Source organism: Pelmatolapia mariae, linkage group LG10_11 (assembly GCF_036321145.2).
Source record: "Pelmatolapia mariae isolate MD_Pm_ZW linkage group LG10_11, Pm_UMD_F_2, whole genome shotgun sequence".
NCBI lineage: Eukaryota > Metazoa > Chordata > Actinopteri > Cichliformes > Cichlidae > Pelmatolapia > Pelmatolapia mariae.
Window position 1 is genome coordinate 74645977 of NC_086236.1, and position 23254 is coordinate 74669230.

Sequence of the window (23254 nt, forward strand, 5' to 3'; positions counted from 1 at the left end):
TGAAGAAACGTCCAATCAGAGGCCAGAATCGATGTCAGACAGGTGAAGGTGAAACTGACCGTCTGTCTGCCTCAGCGGGCTGGCAGCTGAAGTCCAGCTCCGAGTCGGCCAACTCCACGCACTCTTTGTAGAAGCTGGAGAGGCAGACCTGACTCCGCTGAACCAGAACTCCACCAGAGGGCGCTGGAGGCGGCGTGGAGGTGTCCCGCCGTCCCAGCGGGGGTTTACGGGAGACGGCGTCTGCGCAGCCATTGGCCCCTGCCTCACGGAGGACGGACTTCTTACCCGGTTTGACCTCTGTGGGGCAGAAAGGAGAGTTAGTGAGACGATGATGTCACAGAGGAAGAGGAGGACGCGGTGAAGCCGAGCAGGCCGCCTCTTACTGTCGCTCGCCATCTTCATGCTGCTCAGACTGTTGCTCTTCACCAGCGGGCCAGTCAGAGACTCGTGACTCGAGCTTTCACTCAGACCGCTCCAACTAGACTGACGAATCAGAGTGGAGTGGGGGCGGGGCCTTCGGTCAAACTCCGCCGCCGTTTCTGTAACCAAACGTATAAATGAAAGTTCAGGGCTACTTCCTGCGTAATGGTGGGGTCAACCATCAACGTTCCCCATCGTCTGAAAATTAAAATCATAAACTTAAAGATGTCTGACCTCCTCGCGAACCCACGGAGCCGCTCTTCTGCCGCCGTTTGATTGGCTGTCTGAACTGGGCCACAGCCAGCAGGACGTTCCTCAGCTTGGCCCAGCGGAGACGCCCGCCCTGATTGGTCGACGGCCACTTGCTCTCCAGCACCGCCTGAGGAGAGAGAACGGCGTCAGTGAGGACGTTCAGAGTTCACGCCGTAACATCAGGACAACACCTGAACAGGTGACGCAGGTGACGCGCACCGTCCTCGCCACGTCACTGAGCAGTCAGTGTGTGTCTGTGTGTGTGTCTGTGTGTGAGTCTGTGTGTGTTTGTGCGTGTGTGTGTGCATGTGTGTATGTGTGTCTGTGCGTGTGTGTGTGTGTCTGTGCGTGTGTCTGCATGTGTGTGTGTGTCTGTGCGTGTGTCTGCATGTGTGTGTGTGTCTGTGCGTGTGTCTGTGCGTGTGTGTGTGTCTGTGTGTGTGTCTGCATGTGTGTGTGTGTCTGTGCGTGTGTGTGTGTGTGTTTGTGTGTGTGCGTGTGCCTGTCTGTGTGTCTGTGCGTGTGTGTGTGTGTGTTTGTGTGTGTGCGTGTGTCTGTGCGTGTGTGTGTGTGCGTGTCTGTGTGTGTGTGTGCGTGTGTGCATGTGTGTGTGTGTGTCTGTGTGTGTGTGTGTGCGTCTGTGCGTGTCTGTGTGCGTCTGTGCGTGCGTGTGTGCGTCTGTGCGTGCGTGTGTGTGCGTCTGTGCGTGCGTGTGCGCGCGTCTGTGCATGTGTGTCTGTGCGTGTGTGTGTCTGTGTGCGTGTGTGCGTGTCTGTGTGCGTGTGTGCGTGTCTGTGCGTGTGTGTCTGTGCGTGTGTGTCTGTGCGTGTGTGTGTGTCTGTGTGTGTGTCTGTGCGTGTGTGTGTCTGTGCGTGTGTCTGTGCGTGTCTGTGCGTGTGTGTGTGTGTCTGTGCGTGTCTGTGCGTGTGTGTGTGTGTGTCTGTGCGTGTCTGTGTGTGTGTGTCTGTGCGTGTGTGTGTGCGTGTCTGTGCGTGTGTGTGTGTGCGTGTGTGTGTGTGTGTGTGCGTGTGTGTGTGTGCGTGTCTGTGCGTGTGTCTGTGCGTGTCTGTGCGTGTGTGTGCGTCTGTGTCTGTGTGTGTGTGTGCGTCTGTGTCTGTCTATGCGTGTGTGTCTGTGCGTGTCTGTGTGTGTGTGCGTGTGTCTGTCTATGCGTGTGTGTCTGTGTGTGTTTGTGTGTGCGTGTGTGTCTGTGCGTGTCTGTGTGTGTGTCTGTGCGTGTGCGTGTGTGCGTGTGTCTGTGCGTGTGCGTGTGTCTGTGCGTGTCTGTGTGTGTGTGCGTGTGTGTGCGTGTGTCTGTCTATGCGTGTGTGTCTGTGTGTGTTTGTGTGTGCGTGTGTGTCTGTGCGTGTCTGTGTGTGTGTCTGTGCGTGTGTGCGTGTGTCTGTGCGTGTGTGTGTGTGTGTGTGTCTGTGTGTGTGTCTGTGTGTGTGACCTTGTTGTAGTATCCGTAGGTGATGGTGTTCGGTGTGATTCCCGCCTTCTTCATCTCCAGCAGGACTCGGACGGCGAGGACTGGCTGCCCAAACTGACCACACAGCTGCATCAGGATCCGGTAACACACCTGCACACACGCACGCACACGCACACACACACGCACACGCACACACACACGCACACACACACACACACACACTCAGTATAAGCTGGTGCTCACATTATCATATTCGAGTCCATCCTACGTGTCAGCACTCGGGGCTCCAACGACACTCGGACAGATTTCTCTAAACGTCTCAGGGCGACAAGCCAAGTAAACATTTCACAGCAGCGACCTTTGACCCCGTCTGAGCCTCACCTCGTCCGGCAGCACCACCTTGCGGTTCTCCATGTGTTTGAGGACGTCGTAGGCTGTGTGCAGGGCGCGGACCTTGGCGGTCTCTGCACGGACGAAGGTGGGCAGGTAGATGAACCAGAGGCCGTAGCAGTGACCCAGCAGACACTTGGACCACATGTCCGGCACTGCTGAGTACTTCTGGGCCCGCTTCTGAGCCAACTTGATCTCCTAGAGGGAGGAGGAGGAGGAGGAGGAGGGGGGGGAGGAGGAGGGGGGGGGAGGGGGGAGGTCAGAGCAGATCCTGCAGGCGTTCAGTGTCTGAATCATGACTTTAAAATCAGCGTTTTAGATTTAACCTCCTAAGACCCGAACTCTTCCATGGCATGTATTTTTAATTTCTCTTTGATATTTGGGCATATTAGGGCCCGATGAATGTAAAAACAAAGAATTACCAGATTTTTTTTTTTACCTTATTTTTGTTTTTAAGAAAAATTAGAGCCACATATGAGGATATTCGTTAAAAATTTTGATAGAACAGTAGCAGTATAATGTCCTCGTAAGTGGATATCAGGCCCTTGTAGAGCAAAACAAATTTCCCACGTGTGGGACTAATAAAGGTTATCTTATCTTATCTTATCTTAAAATTGAGTATTTTGGTCTAAATAACCCAAAATGTGACGTCCACATATGTGGACGCCAGGTCCTAGGAGGTTAAACACAGAAATGTGAATATCACAGCATCACGTCTGAGTCACACTTTAGAGGATAAACTGAGCACTGACTGCACGCTGCATTACAGCCTAAACAAAGTCATGCTTACACATTTAGCCCTGAGATTATTCTGGCAAGATTATTGCAAAGTTTTTAACTTGTGTTTTAATGAAAGGCTCTAAAGCTCATCTTCAACCTCTCAGTGAACAGCGCAGAGTCACCTCCAGTTTGGATCGTTTAGCTGTAAAAAACTGAGGAAGGTCCAAGTTTCTACACCCAGCACGCAGCAAGCCGTCTAATCTAAGAGCGACTTCTAGGACTGGAAGCTAAATACAGCTGTAAATGTTGGTGATCGACCCGGAGAGAGCACGTGCAAAGAAAACAGGACGGGGTCCCGAGACAGAACCCTGTGGAGCTCCAGATCAGGACACGGTCCCGAGTCTGTCACGGGGTTTAAACAGTGGAAGCCTACACAGGTCTCCGACCAGCAGAATCAGGATCATCAGGTCGTGTTACCTTCCTCTGCTGCCAGCACCAACGCCAGCCTACAAACCTGTGACAGTTTGACCTGAGTCATAAACTCAGACTTTAAACTCACAGGACTCAGAGTCCAACTGAGGATCGGACTCATTATTGAATGTTAGTGGTCTAACAGCTGACTGGTGAGCTGCAGCCGGACCGGCGTCACAGCGGCACGCTGCTTTTATTCAGCTCTTTGCGCACAGAGTTTCAGCACTTCCTGGAGCATCGCTCACAGGAACCAATCACAGCTCTGATATTATAACTATTAGTTTGATCAGGACGCCCATCGTCTGTGTTTGCAGAGCGTCCAGTGAGTTAGCTCGAGGTCAGCAGAGTGCGGGCGGGGCTAGGCGTGGAGCCTCGAGTGGACATGGGAGGAACTGCAGGCTGTGACGGTTTTCAGCGAGCAGTAGAAACGAGATCATTCGCTCCCACTGATGAAACTGCAGGTCTCCTCCAGGAGGAGCTTTAACAGCACTGCTGCGATGTGTACATGATTAAATCCTCCCAGCATGCTCTCCTCCTGCTCCTCAGATCAGAAAACACCGTCTGTGCCGCTCTCAGTCACGCCGTCTGTGGCCTCTGCATGTTTAATGAGTGCTGAAATATTGATACCAGTTCATTAAATTACAATGATGAATGGACGCCTGCTAAAGCTCCTCCTCTCGCCTCCACTCAGAGGGAAACTGGGTCACAGCTCAGCGCTCTCCTGAACGCATCGCTGCTCCCGTCGGAGCGTGCTCTGTACACACGAATTAACACAACACGGGACCAGATCATTTCTGCTCAGCATCTTTGTCTTACCTGTTTGGTGCGGCGGGGGGCGGGGCTACTGGGGGCGCTGCCCTTGGCTGGGACGCGGAGTTGGTCCTGGGGTTGGTCGAAGAGCTCTAGTTTGAGGGTGGGGAAGGTCTCATAACTGGACAGGTGAGAGGGAAACAAGTGTGAGCAGGTGGTACGGCTAACATGGCTCCTCCTCCCCGAGAGGACGCCGTTCAGTCTGTTTGCACGCAGCAAATAAAAACGTGTTTAATGAAAGTGTTGAATGTTCACATCGAGACGCTCCATGATGGTAGAAGGATGGAAGCTCATTGGCTAACATACAGAAGTAAACGGGTCACCTGGGTTAGCTTTGAGGAAAAGCTGAACACATCCTGACCATCCTCCCGCCTCCACAGCAAACAAGCCACCCCACCCATTTCCACGGCCCCTGAGGGCGGAGCTGTACCTGTAGAGGGCGGGGCACTCAGACCCATCAGGTTCCTGCGGTTCCTCGGGAGGCATGATGAAGACGGTGTGCTCGCCGCTGTGCGTCTCGTCCAGATCGATCAGCCTCACCTCCTCTGGCTTCTCCACGTCCACCTGCTCAGCCAGAGAACACCAATCAAAACCTTTGCTTCGTGCTAGCCAAGCAACGCGAGAAAGCATCGCCGCTCTGACCTTCTGCACGCACTCGTCGAAGAACTCGAGGCAGGCGTGGCGGTCGCTGACGAACGAGCACTCCTCAATGAACTGGGTGAACATCTGCGTCTTGGTCAGCTGGGTGTAAAACTTCTGCTGCGTTCGATCCCGAGACTTCAGGAAACCTGCGGCACAAAGAGGAAGAGGAGCAGCTTCACTCACAGGGCTGCGTGTGCATCACACGCCCGATTACCAGCTCTGCACACAAAAGCCACCAGCGTTAAGAAGGGCGCACCCTGCAGATTGAACAGGGAGCTGCAGTCGGTGGTGGTGTCGGACGGCGCCTGCGTGATGGGCAGCAGGAAGGCTCTGTACCCTCGCAGCAGGCAGCTCATGAAGCGCAGGAAGGCCTCCTGGATCTCCAGCTCCAGCTGCTTCTGACGCCTGTAGATCTGGTCGTAGTCGGTCAGCAGGAACTCCAGCGTCGCCTCCTCCTGGCCGGGAGTGCAAACTGCAGCCACAAGAAGTGAGAGTCACTAAATGACGCAACCCTGTTTACACACTGGTTTATGTGTTCAGCAGTCGCTCACTCTTCTCCAGCGTCTTGTGGAGGTTGGTGAGGACGTTGAACAGCATCTTGCCGTGTTTCCTGGGTAACGAACGCCATGACAGTGGCTTCTTGTCATCTGACCTGAAACGAGGAAAAGGAGGAGGAAAGTTTTGTCCAATGAAGATAATGTTGAAACATCAAATGCTGCAGTTCCTCTGACGTCCAGCAGAGGCAGCAGAGAGTCAGTCCCATAGACTCCCATGTTCAAACTTTGCAGCAGAAATAAACATGTTCACAGCCGGATACACAAACTGTTTGGTTCCTGTGGATAATCACAGATTATCAGAGCAGATGCAGGAAGAAGACTGCTGAAGATACGAATAAAGAGAGATCTGTTTTTTAACCATCTATCCTGGGCTTGGTGCACAGGTGGTGTCAGACTCACTGGAAGATGGTGTTGGCGTCCAGGTCGACACACACCACATCGGTGGGGGGGTCGTGCAGGTCGAAGTAGCTGGAGTGGACGCCCACGATGAAGGGCATCGGTGCCAGCAACACGTCTGCCATCTGCAGCGGGCACAGAGGGATGTAGGGACAGAGCCAGCGGAGCGGGAACGTCATCTGGACACAAAAACGGGAGTTACAAACTTCCAGGACAGATTCAGGCCTTTCAATCTGTCTGCAAACCATGAACCTGCTGACGGGATCACAAGGAAAGATTTATCCTCCCGCCTGGAACAAACTTCATATTTGCTTTGGATTCAGTGTTTTCAAACTGTGGCTCGGGGGCCAGCGGGGGCCCACGAGAATAAAGAAGCATTGGGACTTTTGTCATTTGGAATGAGGGCGCGTGCGCGTCTTACGGAGACGAGGGCCTCGCTGACGGAGGTGAGGACGTCGGGTCGGAGCGAGTGCAGCAGCAGCTTGTGTTCGGTGAGGACGGCGAGCAGCAGCGTGCAGGCGTTTTCTGGGCCGAGGTTCTGCAGCAGCTTCAGGAAGCTCGCGCCGCTATCGTAAACACACAGAGGTCAAAGGTCAAACACAGGCGTGACGGTAAAGGTAATTTGGTTCATCTGGATAAAGCTGGCACTCACCTGAGCGGGAGCGGCGAGGAGACAGGCTGGCAGAGCAGCAGGTTGTCGTACGGTGAGAGCTGCGAACACACACAGCTGGCATCAGTACACACACGCGCGCACACAAGCACGCACACACACCATCTTCTCAAGAACTGAAAGGATCTTTGAACCGAGTACCAGACAAAGAAGGATTATTCTGAACTGTGACTCATGCAAAGCCGCTCTGGTAAAGTCCAGGAATAAACCGAGCGACTGTGACGTGATTAATCCGAATCAAGTAAAATCACACGTGAAGCCCTCACTGATCATCACCCAGTTTGTTTTTCTTGTTAAAAATCATGATTTCAGGATGAGAGTGATTCATGGAGAGGCTCTGAGTGGGCGCCGTTACCCGGTTTGTTCTGCAAACAGATCGCCTCCTACGTCCTGTCAGGAGGGAGGAAAGAATAAAGTCACAGCGTTTTCGTCCATCTACGCGTTTTTCCATCAGAAAAACACGATCCGATCTACAAAATGAGGATAATTACACAACTTCAGTCACGTTTGATCTCGGTTTTATTGACACCGTCCATCAGAGGGAAAACTTGGCAACTGTGGGAAGGAAGAGCTGCCTTTAAGAGGAAGCAGTCACACAAATAACACATTTGTCCACCGTGCTGCGTCACGGCGCTCTGCAGGAGGAAGTCCAATGCAAATCCTGAAGTTGTGACCTGGAGGACAGGTTCTCAAACACTTCCTGTTCCAGTTCACACAAACCTGCGTCAGGTTTATTTTATCAGTGTGGAACAACATTACTGCGCTGTGAACGTTTCAGAAGACGAAACATTCGCACGGTCGGTTCGTTGGGTCTTACCTGAACGAGGATTCGAGGACGCTGAGGGGAAGGAAACGGGACGTTGTGCATGAAGCTGGAGATGTGTCTGCAGGAGGGGAACAAAAAAAAACAGGAAACGGACATCAGTACGCATCGCTTCTGTGCACAGATCATAGCGTGATAACGTGTTTTTAATCAGCTGGCAGACGTTTATCAGTCAGAGGCCGGTGTGAAGGCCTCTGACCGAGAGACAAGACGGTTCACGGACTTCTCGATCGGCAGCACGTGGGGCCCGGAGATGGAGTATCTGTAGACGAAGGTGAGGAACTTCTGGAAGACGGTGAAGAAGGGCCAGTGAGAGAGGACGCAGATGCTCTTCTTCACCTGCAGGCTGCGGTTGGTGATGGGCCGCCGGTCGACGACGCTCAGCAGACCGAGGCGGATGCTCTGCCGCTCCGACAGCAGCTCTCTGCAGAACGACTCGTAAAACTGGATGGCGGCGCCGTAAACCTGCAGGGACGAAGCAAAGATGGAGACGTAACAGCGGTTCATGCTCGAGTTAGGAGCCCGTTTATGGTTCAGAGGTCGGACTGAAAGACGACCTCGCTGCTCTTTTTTGTAATAATGGTTTTTATCTGATCTGATGGTTTTTAAAGCATCAAAGTTGTAACTGCCAAACATTTCAATCACAAACAGTAAACAACAGTTAACTACAGTTAACCCACCTTGTCCCCGGAGGCGGAGGTGAGGACGAAGGTGGAGAAGACGGGCAGCTGGTACTTGGTGTTCTGAGGCCAGCTCTCCACGGTGACGCCCATCGGCAGGCAGAAGACCGGCACCGACTCGGGCAGAGGAAACAAGTCCAGGTCCTCCTCCGGGTACCGGCTGATCAGATCTGCGGGGCAGCGATACTCTGATTACTCCAGCACAGATCCTGACCCTCTGTTCTGGTTTTACACGTTCTCCCTGCGTACTGGGAGCTCCATATGATGAAAACCATCACCTATGTGAGCAGCTGGCAGCTGTGCTGCACAGACTGGGGAAACCTCCCCGTGTCTCTGCACCAGCAGCTTTTCTAACTCTCGCCCTCCTGCAGGAGGCTGAAAACACACGGGGTCACGTGGGTACTCACCGGCCTCGAACACCAGGGCGTTGGCTGTAGCCACGGCTCTCTTGTAGCACACGTGCAGTGCTGGACCCCACTGCAGACACACAAACAGCAGCACAGCGACAGGGTCAGTGACGCAGCACTCACAGGGGGGCTCAAACCCCTGAAACACCCCCGCCTCCCCGCACTCACCATGCCCGTGTTCAGGTTCTTGTCGACTCTGCAGAAGGTGTGCGGCGCCACCTCGCCCTTGCTGGGCAGCAGCAGGGCGATGTCGGTGACGCCCAGCGTGTGGAGGCCCTGCGAGTCCAGAGCCCGGCGGTACGTCAGGAAGACCCGATGAGCCGTGGGGGCGCCGCCCGCGCTCAGGCTCGCTGAGCGGCTGTACGGCGTGGTTTCAATAACGTACCAGCCCTGCTTCAGCTGCTCCTTCCCCTCGTACAGAACCCTGCAGAGAGGGCAGAGCATCAGAGCGCCTCCATCGGTCGCACCATCAGTGCGATGATCGCTAACCACAGAGCCTGAACCGCCGCAGGGAGGAACGCTGCTCACACCTTTTCTCACCCTCTCCCTCCCTCACCCCCAACCAGTCCCTCAGACGACTGTCCTTCCTGTTTAAACAGAGTTCTTCCTCCCCACTGTCACCTATCCTGCTAACAGGAAGCGGACAAGGTTGGGTTCCCTCTGAGGTTGGAGGTCTCTGCAAACCTGCAGCTCCACCTGCTGATACACTCCGTGAAGTCAGAGATTAAACACATAATCTGAAAGGACTAAGCTCGTTATTTCCCAACACTGAGTGTAAACTAACGAGGTGAACATGAGAGAGCACGACTGCCTGCCCACTGCATTACATAATCCTGTGGATGACATAACCTCGGCTTTAATAAGCACCGCATGAGCCAAAAACCCTGCAGCTGCATCAGAGCCTCGCACGCTCCAGCTGTTACAGACACTCAGATACACGAAACGAGCGCTGCATGAAAAAAGTCTCGTGTTTAGGAAAATCTTCACACTGTAAAGAATAAAGACAATTCTTATTGATAAACAGCTGATGCAAAATAAAACACGTCGAATGTTTTTAATGTTAAATTCTCACAAAAATGAAGGAAACGTTTTTTCATGCAGCTTCAACTCTGAATCGAACAAACAGGATAAAATCTACCATCAGTCGGATCTCAGGTGGAAATCGTGCCGGCACCAGTCTGAGGATTTAAACACAATCACAGCTCATAACCACAAACGTGTGTGCGTCTCACCCCAGGTCCAGGATGGGCGGCTTGTCCCGCCCTCGGCGGTAACACAGGTACAGGTGCGGGTTGTTGATGAGGCCGGCGCTCAGCTCGGCCGAGTGTCCGCCCAGCGTCTTCTCGATGCAGGTGAAGCCCTCGGGAACGTCCTCCCCGAGCCCTCGGGCGATCACCACCAGGTCCGTCACGGGCTCCACCGCCCGGCCCGTCGAGGACGAAGACGAGGACGTCGTCGAGGAGGCGGCGGCGGATTTCCCATCCTCGTCCAGGGGCCTCCATGGCCCCGCGGGGTCCAGGCCAGCCACTACAAAGTAGTCCACCAGCTGGGGACATTTCTCCTCTGTCATGCCTCCTGTCGATCCTCCACTGCAGGACACAGAGAGCACAGGTCACCACAGCGGGGCCAGCAGGCGGGCTGCAAAGCAGCTTGCAGATGAACATCAACAGAAAACACAGTCAGTCACACTGCAAACGTGACATCACCAGCAGGCGTGGCCCAACGCCGTTATTTACACCAACTCGACAGTAATCTGATACGCTCCAGGGTAATAGATTACTTTTTCAAATTAGTTAGATGAGATTATTACTGGACCGTAAATCTGACATATTATCAACACACAAACACACACACACGACGTGCTGGAGGTCGGGACAATGACTCGCAGCCCCGAATCAACCAATCAGAGAGCAGCAGAGAGGCTGCTGTGTGGATTCAGATCTGCCCTGACGGAGCGTGACGGTAAACACCGACGCCAATTCTGCTACAACGTGTGATTAAACTGAAGAGTGTGTGTGTGTGTGTGTGTTTGTTTTAAAGTCATTCTTCTCTAACTGTAAACTCTCTCTCCTCTCTGATTGGCTGTGGAGCCTCTCACTGACGTTTTCACGCCATCACGTGACGTCACAGCGAAGAACCCGATTTAAAAACTCGACACATCACTGCTCATTCAGATCAGACAGGAAGTGAACGGACAGGAAGTGAACGGACAGGAAGTGAACGGACAGGAAGTGAACGGACCATCAAATCCAAATAAACAAAAATCAGAAAATTAATCTGCAAAGAAGAAAAAACAAACAAATGAAAACGTGAAATAAAAACTTTTTACTGATTCTGCTGATGTCACTAATGTTCACGTTACAGCACTGGGCTCTGTGATTAGCTGGTTGCTAGGCAACATGAAGACATCTCCATCAGCGGGCACAGCCGTGTGCCGAGTTTGGTTAGTATGGATTTAAAAAGCACATGATCACATGACCACAGCACGCCACACAGAGCCGTGCGCAGGTAAAAAATCATTTAATATTAACATTAAACATGAACTACAGACCAGCTGAGCCTTGTGTTGGGGAAACCCGGCTAACTTCAGCCTGAGCGACGGCGTTCGGACAAACTCCGATCACAGCTTTAAGTTTAAAACGAGCATTTTTCAGACGCGGCTCCACCTCAGCATAAACGCTCAGCGTCTGTTTCACCTGAGAATATCAGAGCGACTCATCTTTATGGTTTATTAATGACACGGTCGCTTCTTCAGCTCAAACTAAATTTAAACTTTTACAGCTGATGTCAGCAGACGCGTCCAAACAGCTGCTTTCCTTCCTGTTCTGCGAGGAGGAGATATTCAGTCGTGCAGGGCGGCGCCGCGCTCGTCGCTGTCATCGCAGGGTGAAAGTGAGAGGGACCAGTTGAAGAGGAAGGAGAGGAGGAAGTGCAGCAATCGGAGGGTCAGAGGTTAGCTGGCAAACAGGAAGCGGACAGGCGACCTGCTTCCTGTTCATCGATGACGTCACACAGCGTGACGAGCGAGGTGATAAAACACGGCGTTATCTCTTTAACACAAACCTGCTGTCCATCGTCACCGAGCACAAACACACCTCCACCCCCTCAGCAGTTTGCACATCCACACACAACACCGCCCACCGAGGAGTTTCCATCCCAGCATCACAGGGCCGCCTGAAGAGATGGACCCACCTACAGGAGCTCTGCCAGACCAGTTTAAACCGGCCTGAAACTGGTCCAAAACCAAGGTCCAAGATGAATCAGACCCCAAACGAGCCCAGAGTAAAACTAAACCAGTCTCCATGAGCAGAATCCCAGTTAAAACCTTTCAACATAACCTGACATGCTGCAAAGCTTCTCATTCATATTTGTCACCAGGTTCTGTGTAAGAGTCAGAAAAGCCTCAGTTTGACCTGAGCTGATCTAAAACCAGAATAAAGCTCAGCATCTGAGACTGAAAACACAAAATCCCCAAGTTGGTCTTCATGTTTCAGTGGAAGCTTTCTATGATATATCTTACCTGTATGATCGAGCACGCATCCACACATGAAATATCTAAACTACGGGACGCCGGGGGAGGGACGGGACTCTGGGCAGCACCTCGAATAAGAAAAGGAGAAACTGAGCTGTAGTGAGTCACAGTCAGCTGCTCTGGTAAACACTAAAATACTTCATCCTGTGCAGATACGACACAACTTCCCCCGGTGACAAAATAACCGTTCACTAGGAAAGGAAAACCCCTGGTAACACTGTTACCTGACACCTTTAGACCAAGACCAGAACCAGACCGGGTCCACGCTATGAAGCCTGAAACACGAGTTTAAAGTCAAACATGAGCCAGAAACAAACCCATCCATGTCCGTGACGCAGGAACACGCATGGGCTGAAAGTCCAAACCAACACTGACCCAGTCTGAACCCAGTTCATAAACCACGCTCATAAACCCAGTCTGAACCAGTTCCTAAACCCAGTCTGAACCCAGCTCATAAACCCAGTCTGAACCCAGTTCATAAACCACGCTCGTAAACCCAGTCTGAACCCAGTTCATAAACCACGCTCATAAACCCAGTCTGAACCCAGTTCATAAACCACGCTCGTAAACCCAGTCTGAACCCAGTTCATAAACCACGCTCGTAAACCCAGTCTGAACCCAGTTCATAAACCACGCTCATAAACCCAGTCTGAACCCAGTTCATAAACCACAGTCGTAAACCCAGTCTGAACCCAGCTCCTAAACCACACTCGTAAACCCAGTCTGAACCCAGTTCATAAACCACGCTCGTAAACCCAGTCTGAACCCAGCTCCTAAACCCAGTCTGAACCCAGCTCCTAATCCCAGCTCCTAATCCCAGCTCCTAATCCCAGCTCCTAAACCCAGTCTGAACCAGGTGAACACGGGCTCGGGTGCGGAGCTCGAGCAGCAGCTGATTCACAGAGTAGAATCTGCTCGTGTTCACGTAAACACAGCGTGTCACCTGCTGTCTGAACACACCTGAGGGGTCTGACCTGGTTAAATAAATGTGACATCAGATGGCGCCCTGGTCTTGAAATCAAACGCACCAGCCTGTGTTTGCTGAGCTGCGAAGTTATCACAGAAATTTCAGCTGAAACAGCTGCTTTCATCAGTCAGTTCCCTTTTTAATATGCAACAGTGGAAACACACACACACTGGAAATCCCAGAGACGCAGCAGATTTCCTCACAGACCAGCATCAAACACTCAAACCTTTAAAACCCCGCCGTTGCCAAGCGTGAGGGGCATTTCAGCACAACCACACTGACCTCTGACCTCCGGAACACAGACATCACCCGCTGGTTTAAGTCACTTCTGAGGTCTGGATTTTACATTTTAGCTTTTTGTCTCCAGCAGTTTGGACAAAAGGGTGGAGCAAACTCCTCTCATCAAACCAGAGCTCCGCCTCTCTGGACAGTAAGCTCGCCTAACCTGGCGTCATTAAAACGCTCCAAACAGCACAAACACAGTAGGGATGTCGGTGTCCCTCCCTCTCTGCAGCAGTCTAACCTCTGACCCTTTAAACAGAGTCACTCAAACATTTCAACAAACTGTTCGAGCGCAGCAGGAAGTGAAGCACCTAAGAGGAAGTGAAACGGTTAATAATAATCCCAATCGCAGCTGAAACCGGAACCTCTCCTCCGCTGCGACTTCTCTCGCATACCTGAAGAAGCGCCTGGTTTTCTCACGCTGCCTTGGTGCTCCCTGACGCTGGTTAGAGGTCAACGCTGCGATGATACGACGTGAGGGAAAGTAACACAGGTGTGTAATGAGGTCACCAAAATACATGAAACTATGTACTACAAGTGTGGAACCACGAGCAGGAGGTCACACCTGAAGAAGATCAGATCTGACCTACAGGTACAGCCAATCATCTGCCTCCATCTGCTCCTATCCCAGCATCCTCCTGTGTCACACAGACATCTGCACCTGTGCAAACCAAACATCACACCTGGCTCTGACTCAGGTGATGCGAGCCACATGTCAGGTGTGTTGTTTGGGCCAAACACCTGAGCTGTAGGTGCCTGACTCAGCCCAGGTGAGGCTCAGGTGTGCCTGCTGTTCTGTTAGGACCCAGAGGACGGTTTCAGCTCACACAGTCAGGACCCTTACTGCATGTGTGTGAGCGTGAGTGTGTGAGAGGAGTGTCTGAGCTCTGGTCGGGTCTCTAACTTTCACAGACTCCACGCTTCACTTCCTGCCGAGCGACGCATCGATCACCAAACCGACCAATCTGGCAGCTCCGGCGGGACCATGCCGAGGTGCCGAGCTAAGAAGACGGCGAGGTTTTACTGACCACGAACGTGACGAAGCCTAACACACGAACAAACACAAACGGGCTCTTACTGTGATCGCGGATCGGTCCGGGCGTCCAGGCTGACGAGCTGTCAGTCACACGCCTCGCTCGCTGCAGCACGTTAGAGCGAGCAGCTGCCACAGGAAGTGAGCGGTGCAGCGAGGGAGAAAAATAGAGCTTTCATTTCCAGTGTGAGCGCGAGCGATGAGGCAGGAAGGTGTGAAAGCAGCGCTCTATTTCCCCTGAAGAAGAGGTGACAGCAAACAGGAAGTGGGTGTGTCTGTGTTTGTCTGTGTGTGTGTGTGTGTGTCTGTCTGTGTGTGTGTGTCTGTGTGTGTGTGTGTGTGTGTCTGTGTTTGTGTGTGTGTGTGTCTGTCTGTGTTTGTGTGTGTCTGTCTGTGTGTGTGTGTCTGTGTGTGTGTGTGTGTCTGTGTTTGTCTGTGTGTTCCTGTCTAGCTATCTTTGTGAGGACCGAAATCTGCATTCTACTATACTTGTGAGAACCAGCAGTCACTTGTGAGGACACACAACCCGGTCCTCACAAGTTTGAAGACATTTAAAGGCATTTTTGAGGCTCAAAATGTGGTTTTAGTGTCAGGGTTACAATTAGGTTATGGTTAGGTTTAGGGAAAGCATTATGTCAATGAAGGTCCTCACTAAGATAGCTGAACGGGGTTGTGTGTGTGTGTCTGTTAACTGGTACTGGCCGCTGGGGGCGGGGTTTGTTGAATCACAGCGCCTCTGTGTCTCCCGGGGCGTCACGCTGCAGTCACTCACTGGCATCGGCAGCCTCAGTGACATCACTGTCACATGACTGCCTGCAGCTGCGGTCACTCGCTCACATTTTCCCATCAGCCTGATGGTACCATCAGGCTCTGGGTGTTACGAAGGTGCTTCACTTCTTACCAGGTACATCACCATGGTAACCAATGCCGCACACCTCACCGTTCGAGATTAGAGATCGACAGGTAAGAAACCATCGCCTGCTGACCAATCAGATCTCAGGAAAAGGGCGTGAGCCCAGAAAGAGTCGTGTGTTTGTGTGAGCGTTGGTGATGAGAACACTATTGTTATTGGTCTGTTAGGACGAGCATGTGACCCTGTGTCCAATCAGGAAGCGTCCAGTCCCAGTCTGAGATTTTATTTTTTATTTCCTGTCAGACCATTAAACTTCCCCCCGTCCGCCCCTCCGAGGCCGCGGCGCCTGTTACCTAACGTTAGTCATACTGAACGGCGCAGCGAGCAGACGGGGGGAACCGTACGAGCATGCTCAGTAGTTCACCTCCACACCGTAAACACATATTTAACCCGGATAAAACCCCGACCTTTAACCCTGACGGTCGGTGATCAGCTGGGCTGATGTGCACCTCTCAGTCCTGAACCACACCCACTCAAGTTTTACTTGGATGCTTTCTGCACCCTCGAAAAACGTCAGGTGATTACTCAGCGGCGTGCAGCTCGCTAAGGGACCAGAACAAAACCACCGAGTGTGCATCAGAGGTTAGCGAGCACGCGCTCTGCCTGAGCAGCTTGCTGGAACCACCCTCAGAACGACCCACAACCTCTGATGTGTGCGTGAGATTCGCTGAGGCACAGGTGAGGTCATCGGGTCATCAGGTGGTTTTACGGGGAAACAGTGAAGGACGCACTTCTGATCCTGCTCCAGCAAACAAGCTCCAGACTTCTGGAGCTTTAGGAACGTGCAGCTTTCTGAAGAACAACCTCAGTGAAGCAGACCGGCATCATCATCATCGTGATGTCACTGAGTCCCTGTCACTCCAACTGCACCGGCCTTCTTCTTCTGTGGTCTCTTTAAAACAAACACTAAAACTCTTCATTACGACCGCCATGCTGAGCTCAGCAGTTCTCACCTCCTTCAGAGCCCCACAGCGCAGCTGCCGGAGACTCGATGAGTTTGTCACCGAGTCTCCTCACGAAACCGCGCAGTGTCGCTAACCACGTTCACGTGTATTAAAGGGGAACAGGTGAACTCTCACTGAAGGCGCTCATCAGTCCAGCTCCAAGCACAGGAAGGAGGCGGAGTCTGCCTGGACAGGTGCGTGTGTCACCTGTGACACATGTACATGTGATGTCACCCAGTTACAGGTGAGACGGGTCTGTGCTCACCTGAGCTCAGAATCCACAGCAGCAAAGTTATTTAGTCCATAATTAAATGAATTCTTCAATCTGATGACAGCAGGGAGCTGAAATTTCCCATAACTCTGTCTGGAAGTGCATTATTCCTTTTCGAGGAATACCCGAGTCGCCTTCAGTCCGTCTGACTGAAGCTCTGCTCTCGTATCACAGCCCGTCCTCGGCTGCGGCCCTCGGAGCTTAGAATCCCCCAGCGAGCCGAGCTATTTAAAGCATCGTCACAAAGGCCCGGGGCGGTCAGCAACGCTCCGGCTGCTCCTTAAACTCTGACCGGCAGCCGGAATATTCCTCACACAGACAGCACGGAAGGAGATCCAGATACACGAGTCTAAATTTAGTCTGTCCACAGAGCGCCGGAGCTCCGAGAACACACTGCCAGCTTCCAAAATTAAGTCACATGATGATGATGCAGCAACCGTGACGAAGAAGAACAACCGAGACACACAAACAGGCAGCAGGACGAAGCTTCAGCTGTCTGCTTCATTCACACCTCACAGCTCCTGTTCCCATATAGGACGATGATGTCATCACAGTGATGACATCAGGAAAAACCAATGACAGCACAGGAAATAAAACGCTATTCGTCACAGTGTCTGCTGCTTACAAACCGTCATCATGTTATTATTATTATTGTTAGTGTCATATTAACCTGACTGATGTCAGGTGAGTCCAAGTGAGTCCAGGTGAGCACCTGAACTGGAGGACACGAGAGAGCAGCAGGAGGCAGGAATGGATTACAGAGGACATCCTGAAACAGGATCCCTGTGTGTGTGTGTGTGTGTGTGTGTGTGTGTGTGTGTGTGTGTGGAGGCTCAGCAATAAACTGAAGGACAAACAGGAGAGCGGCTGACGCACCTGTGCACAGGTGAGCCGTTAGAATAAAAACTGAAGAGCACTGAGACAAACAGCTGACCGTCTCCAAGCAGCAAACCTGCACTTCCTTTGGAGCCTCCAGCAGCAGACTTCCTGTCTGCTCTAAAACAGGAAGTTATACCAACCCAAAACAAATATGCTACCCTTTCAAAATAAAACCACAGATTCAAAACACGACAGCTGCAGGCAAACACCGAGTGTGCGGTGTGATCGTCCTGACTGAGCGACTCCTGCATGGTTCAACAGACTAAAAATGACCTTTGACCTCTGTTTGGTGTGGCTGTAGCTCAGTAGGGCAGCAAACTAACCCCAAGTTACTCTGTGATGCATCCACGGGAGCGTGCAGTGTGCGCGTTGGGCAGGAACTGCGCCGTGTAGAGCGACACACAATCAGCCGTTTTCCTCGACAACACGCATGCTGTGTCTTCTGCATGTTGTTGTTCCAAAATGGCTGATGCCCACCTCCCCACCGAGGTCGAGGAGGTCAGAGGTCCTTTTTCAGACTCTGCTCTAAAACCAAACTAAGCAGGCCTTCGCCGGCTCAGGTTCACGCTGTTCCCTCAACCGATGACGTTTAACCTCATCATCATCATCACAGTGTCGTCACATTTTACTTCCCGCTCTGCTTAAAGTCACCAGGATTAGCTCCGCCCACTGTCACACAGCGCGCTCAGTCTGCGGAGCATTTTGTTTCCACATTACTTTGGATTCCATGTTGACCTTTTGTCTTTAACTCAGTTTCAGTGTAAAATTTAACTGTTTAATCACTGTGTCAAGGTCAGAGGTCAGGGATCAAGGTCAGGGGTCAGGGATCAAGGTCAGGTTTAGGAAACGTTTTAGCAAACCAACAAACAACAAACACTAAATGGATCTAAAGTTCACTCGTGTTATTCTGAAGGAAAAAACTCTCTGGACGTCGGCCAACATGGCTGCGGCCACGGAGCACGCTCAGACCGCTGAATCCATGACACCACGCACAGCTAACGGGTCAGAGGTCAAAGTTCAGCTTCCTCCTTCTGAGTCCGCTTCAGTCACAGGAAGTCATCCTGCACTGACTGTGGATCGATCCACTGCTGAAAATAGTCCCTGCAGATTTCAGCTCCAGGAAACCTCCGAGGCCTTTTTAAAAACGCGGACGTGTGGCGACCGTTCAAAAACACTTCCATCACAGGAGGACCCGCAGACAGAGGTCAGAGGTCAGCCCGACCAGTCCCGTTACATAACTGTCAGCTCACGCCCCGCAGCAACGTTCGGGACATGAAACCGTCCAAATGTTGGAGGCTGAATCGTTGCGTAATCTCCTGGAAACAGAGTCGCTCATGCGTCCCAGTTCAGTGCGGAGGCAGTGAACGCATCACAGGAAGAATGCTGAGCCGCGAGTCTGCAGACGAGGCGTTCCAGTTTATACTCCAGTCGACTCGTAATGGTCCCATTCCACCACATTCTGCACCCCTAAAACCACCCAGTGCTAAAACCAGCACGAACCAGTCCTCATCCACAAACCACTAAAACTAAACCAGCTCCTGACCCGGTCTCAGAGTTGACCCACCAACTACCTGCTGCCCCACAGATTCAGTCCATCACAGGTCAAAGGTCATCCAGGTGTTACACCGGAGGTCAGATTATGAAGTTCTGGGTTCAGGTGGAGCGTCTCAGTCTCTGTTTTGAAAACGTGACCACGCCCCCTTTATGGTTACATTAATAATAACCTCCTCATATGTAACCAGCTCCGTTTGAGCTCAGTCAGACTAAAGGTTAAAGGTCACCTTCACGTATCAAAGGTCTGAACAGGAGCGACCCCGCCAAAAAAACCACAACACCACAGACGTCCAATCAGGAGCCTTATTTAAATAACTGCTACAAGGCCACGCCCTCTGATGACATCATACAGTCTGCGCTGTTTTCAGCCTTCAGGTGTGCAGCAGGTATGTTATCAGCGTCTGACACGCTCCTGGGTGCGTTCTTTGTGATCCACCACATGACCGCGGCGTCGCTCTGCAGCTACAAATTCTTTACAAGAAGCGACACGTCCCGCAGGCGTCTCAGGTTTCCTCGCCGCCGCGTCTGCCAACACAAACGCCAGCTGCAGGCTCAGCTTTGCTGTGTTTACCTGTTCTAGTCACACGGACCAATCACATCCAAGCCAGGCCTCAGGAAGGAAGCCATGTGACCTGCATGAAGCTAGTTTCACATCAGAATTATTAACATTTCATTTTCAGTTTGATTTATTTTGAGTTCTTGCACTTTTTAAATATTATTGAATTTATTTTTAAATATATTTATTGTTATTTCCTCGATTGTTGCTGCTCATGTGTTCACTTTTCCTCCTTTGTTAATCGCCGACATGCCGTACAATGAAAATATGAATCTATTGATTGCTGCTTGTATCAGCAGCAAACTGATCGATCGGTATTGATCAGTTTTCAGATGATCGAGCTCACCGTGCTGATTTCTGATTTGTCAGTTTTTACTTTAATAATCTGATGATTTCGTTCTCCATGAGAGCAAACCTACAACACACACAGACAGGGACAAATTAAAGGAAAAAAACCGGGAAGGTGAGCTTGGCTCTGACTGAGGAGGAGGAAGGAGCCTCTGTGGATTTCACCTGAGCTCAGGCTGTGTGGCTGCAGGTTAGAGGGCCCTGTCTACCTTCAGGAGTTTGAGGACGATGGTGGAGAGCCGGAGCTCAGAGCTGGAGAAATGATGAGAGAAAGCAGCAGCAGCTTCCTTCATGCAGGCTTTTCCTTTAATTTGTCCCCCGCTGGACTCGCAGGTGCAACAAGGAGACAGACAGGTGTGCAGACAGGTGCTGGGGGGGGGGGGGGGGGGCATCAGCTGCGGGACATCCAAAACCTCCTCCACAGCATCCCCAACGGGGTTCCATTATCGGACAGGGCTCTGCACGCGTCATTTCCACGGTTCAATAGACAGGTTCGAGACTGAAGAACGTCCGAAAACCGAACCACGGTGAAACCACCACACTGCTCCGGGTTAGGCCTTCTCTGAGCCCGCGGACCGTCGCTGGCCGCCGCCGGAGCGCCGAGCGGCCCCAGCAGGACACGGGTTCCATTATCGGACGCAGAATGCCCGCCTGGGTGCGCTCGTTTTCGAGTCCCGTTCTGCGCGTTTACCGCAACGCGACCCGCTTTCGCGGACAGCGGGACCATGGCGAGCCCACCGAGGCCCGCTGGAGCACGGTTCCGTTCCTCCCGGTTCGCACACCGGGCAGCTGAAGAAGCAGATGTTGACATTAAACGCGGTTCCGTTAAGCTAGTTCCACCCGCAGCTAGCGCGGCGGTCGCTCCGAGTCGCGCGTGAAACACGGCCCGGTCTCCCCGGCCCCTTCGGTCCCCCGGTACCTGTGTGTCGGTGCTGGTTGTTCCCGCGGCGGGCTCTACGGACCATGATCAGGTCATTCTCTCACATGTGACGTCCATGTTTGTCCGTCTGCTCCGAGGAGCCGCAGCAGGCGAGCAGCCAATCAGCGGCAACAGTGCCGACAGCTTCCGGTAAACCCCTTCAAAATAAAATCATTTAAAATGGCCCTCAACCACAACAACAAAATTCATATTAATTAACACAATCGTTACATTTGATATGGTTTAATGTTTTTATATATTAAAGCTACCACAGAGCACCTGGACAGGTGCTAACACAGAGAGACAACCCATCACTTTCACACCCGTGGGCGAGAACCCACGCAGACTCGACACAGACAGGACCTTCTTCCTGTGAGACACCCCCCGCCCGATTAACCAGGTAAACATATCTATCTCAAGGCTTTATAAATATACTTATATAATAATACTCTAAAAATTCAAAAGTATGTTCAAAATAAAATAACATCAGAATATTTCCGTTTTTCATAGTTCATACTCAAGTAAACAAAATGGTGTTTTGATCCTTATTAATACAAAATTAAGCTTCGTGTTGCTGAAAAAATATAATGATAAAGAAGGGAGCATTATATGCTTGGAAGCTTTAATCAGTGGGGTTTGAATGGGTTTGTGTAATATCTATGCACCTAATAAAGAAGAGCCAGATTTTTTTCACAGAATTAACAAGATAGGTGATCGTGAGGGGCAGGTAATATTGGCCGGAGATTTCAACCAGGTGATGGATGGGATAATCAATAAGAACAAACCCAGGGGTAGGTCTACACCCAGGGACAGAGAGGCTATTCAATTACTGACGGAGGATCTTTGCCTAGTAGACATTTGGAGGTTAGTTAATCTTAGTTCAAGGGAATATACATTTTACTCCAATTGTCATAAAAAGTATTCAAGGATAGATTTCGCCTTAATATCAAAGTCTTTGGTAGATTCAGTTGTAGACTGTGAGATTGGTGCCATTGCCATTAGTGATCATGCCACGGTAGAGGTGCAAATGGATTTAAACACAGATAGAACAAAGACGGGTCGCTGGAGGCTTAACACGATGTTGTTGCAAAACAAAGGTTTTAGTGAGGAGTTTCTTTGAAATCAATATGGGCTCCGCAGACAAAGTAGCCACAGTTTGGGAAGCGTCTAAAGCATATATAAGAGGAAAGATAATTGCTATGCGACAAAAGTTGAAAAGTGATCTAGAACGGGAAAAAACTTTAGATAAAGAAATACGCGAACTGGAGAAGGATTTAGTGAGACAATACTCAAATGATAAACACCAGCTGAATGACATTTATAACAAAAAGGTGGAATATGCCTTATTTAGGCTTAAAACAAAGAATGATAGACTATTAGCAAGGCAAAGCAGCAAGAAAATTTAAATAATATATCTATGATTAAGAAAGACAGCCAAGTGGTTACTCATCAAAAGAAATAAATTCAATTTTCAAATCATTTTATCAAGATTTGTATACTTCTGCTGGTGCACTTAATGAGGAGGAGGTGAGGACATTTTCTTCAGGTCTACAATGACCTACTCTTCCTGAGGAACAAAAAACAAGACTGGATGCGCCTATAACTGAAGAAGAGGTCAGAGCTGCGATCTCATCAATGAAAAATGGGAAATCGCCAGGCTTGGATGGCTTCCTGATTGAGTATTATAAGAAATATATTGATATTTTAGCTCCAGTCTTGCATAAAGTTTATCTTGAGGCACTAGAAATAGGCTCCTTACCGAGTACATTTAATGACCTGGCAAATTACCGGCAGTAAGCCTCTTAGGAGTCGATCGCAAAACTTTGACAAAGGTTTTGGCCTTCCGCTTAGATCACATATTACCAGATATCATCAGTGGTGATCAGGTTGGTTTTATTAAGAATAGGTCTTCAGGTGATAACATTAGAAGACTTCTTCATCTCATGCACAAAAGCAAATCTAGTCTAGCCCCGGTTGTGGCCTTCTTGCTTGATGCCGAGAAGGCTTCCTTATGACAACTTGCAAGGTTCGGGTTTGGGCCTGGATTTTGTAACTGGGTCAAAACTGTATATTCAAGTCCAGTTTTGACAAATGGATTGGTGTCAGAGTTTTTCCACCTCACTCGCGGGACCTGGCAGGGGTGTTCTTTGTCCCCGCTGCTCTTCACAATATTTCTGGAACCACTGGCCTTTAGCTATTCGAGCTAACAGGGATATCAGAGGTGTTCATGCAGGGGGTACGGAGCACAAGTTATTTCTATATGCTGACGACATCTTAGCAGTATTAACGGATCCCATGCAGTCTCTGCCAGCGCTACTCACATGCGTTGAGTCATTTGCAAGGTTGTCAGGTTATAAGATAAATTGCATCTTAAATGGCATCTCAT

At 51.0% G+C, this 23254-nt stretch overlaps 1 protein-coding gene across 2 annotated transcripts in view; it reads right to left on the bottom strand.

The window, feature by feature from the left end:
- Window positions 1-21002, bottom strand: part of LOC134635693 (DENN domain-containing protein 4B-like) — a 29120-nt gene extending 8118 nt beyond the window's left edge. The window contains exons 1-20 of one of the 2 annotated variants that reach the window (XM_063485160.1): window positions 20869-21002; window positions 9903-10259; window positions 8839-9094; window positions 8671-8740; window positions 8264-8433; window positions 7807-8048; window positions 7578-7644; window positions 6743-6801; window positions 6512-6656; window positions 6094-6269; window positions 5689-5789; window positions 5394-5609; window positions 5138-5283; window positions 4926-5059; window positions 4502-4616; window positions 2486-2692; window positions 2126-2254; window positions 655-799; window positions 384-539; window positions 60-297 (exon numbers count right to left, since the gene is read on the bottom strand). In XM_063485160.1, the coding sequence (XP_063341230.1) occupies window positions 60-297; window positions 384-539; window positions 655-799; window positions 2126-2254; window positions 2486-2692; window positions 4502-4616; window positions 4926-5059; window positions 5138-5283; window positions 5394-5609; window positions 5689-5789; window positions 6094-6269; window positions 6512-6656; window positions 6743-6801; window positions 7578-7644; window positions 7807-8048; window positions 8264-8433; window positions 8671-8740; window positions 8839-9094; window positions 9903-10240 (3110 nt within the window). In that variant the 5' untranslated portion in view covers window positions 10241-10259; window positions 20869-21002. Of the gene's footprint in view, window positions 1-59; window positions 298-383; window positions 540-654; window positions 800-2125; window positions 2255-2485; window positions 2693-4501; window positions 4617-4925; window positions 5284-5393; window positions 5610-5688; window positions 5790-6093; window positions 6270-6511; window positions 6657-6742; window positions 6802-7577; window positions 7645-7806; window positions 8049-8263; window positions 8434-8670; window positions 8741-8838; window positions 9095-9902; window positions 10260-20868 lie in introns of both variants that reach the window. The other variant, XM_063485159.1, reaches the window with a different exon arrangement.
- Between the last annotated feature and the right edge of the window lie 2252 nt (window positions 21003-23254).